The 927-nt window shown below is 39.4% G+C and overlaps 1 protein-coding gene across 1 annotated transcript; it reads left to right on the forward strand.

Annotated features, from left to right (window-relative positions):
• Window positions 1-6: 6 nt before the first annotated feature.
• LOC106321999 (non-specific lipid-transfer protein A) lies at window positions 7-874 on the forward strand. The gene is made up of 2 exons (XM_013760201.1): window positions 7-414; window positions 652-874. Exons 1-2 carry the CDS (start codon window positions 68-70, stop codon window positions 659-661), a joined length of 357 nt encoding a protein of 118 aa, XP_013615655.1. The 5' UTR covers window positions 7-67; the 3' UTR covers window positions 662-874.
• The last annotated feature ends 53 nt before the right edge of the window (window positions 875-927 follow it).

A 927-nucleotide genomic window follows, 5' to 3' on the forward strand; every position in this document is an offset into this window, starting at 1 on the left:
TTCACCACCCAAATATCTTACTTAAACACATTTTCTTTTGCAAACCAACAGAAAGACTAATAGAAAAATGGCCGGTGTGATGAAGTTGGCATGCTTGGTCTTGGCCTGCATGATTGTGGCAGGTCCCATCACAGCGAACGCAGCTCTGACCTGTGGCACCGTTAACAGCAACGTGGCACCGTGCATTGGCTACATAACCCAAGGTGGACCCCTTCCCGGAGCGTGCTGCACCGGTGTTAGTAAGCTTAACAGTATGGCCCGTACAACCCCGGACCGTCAGCAAGCTTGCCGTTGCCTTGAAACTGCTGCTAGAGCCTTAGGCCCTAATCTCAACGCTGGCCGTGCAGCTGGAATTCCCAAGGCATGTGGAGTCAGTGTTCCTTTCCCAATCAGCACCAATACCAACTGCAACAAGTACGTATATTAATTTGATGAACTCTCACACTCGCTCTTGAACTCTTATATTAACGGTTTTATGTTTTAATAGTTTTTTAATGTAAAGAAAATCTTACCGGTCTAACAATGTTATAAAGGAAATTTTGAGTTTTTATAATGATTCAACAAGTATACATAAAAAGGTTTGTTTAGTAGAAATTTGAGGTTCTCATGTACTATATTAACGATGTTATGTTTGATTGGGCGTGGTTGCAGCGTGAAATGAGCGACAGTGTGATGAAGCTTTAGGGGACGTTCCGAATATTATAATATGGATCAGAATATTAAATAAGATATGTTCGAATGGATGTTTTAAAAATGTTTTCTAATTTCTTTTCTTTTTTAATATGGCGATCAATATCATATATTCCTATGAACTGGTCGTTTGTACTATGTTATCGAACAACGTTATATGAAATTCAGATTTGAAGTTTATATTCTTCCGTGTTGTACCGCCTCTTCACGGAGCCTTAATATATAAAAAAAAAAAAA

The sequence above is a fragment of the Brassica oleracea genome, unplaced genomic scaffold (assembly GCF_000695525.1).
Source record: "Brassica oleracea var. oleracea cultivar TO1000 unplaced genomic scaffold, BOL UnpScaffold04728, whole genome shotgun sequence".
Lineage (NCBI taxonomy): Eukaryota > Viridiplantae > Streptophyta > Magnoliopsida > Brassicales > Brassicaceae > Brassica > Brassica oleracea.

Excerpts from the sequence above, each read along its gene's own strand:
- LOC106321999 (XM_013760201.1), top strand. The coding sequence starts at position 68 with ATGGCCGGTGTGATGAAGTTGGCATGCTTGGTCTTGGCCTGCATGATT.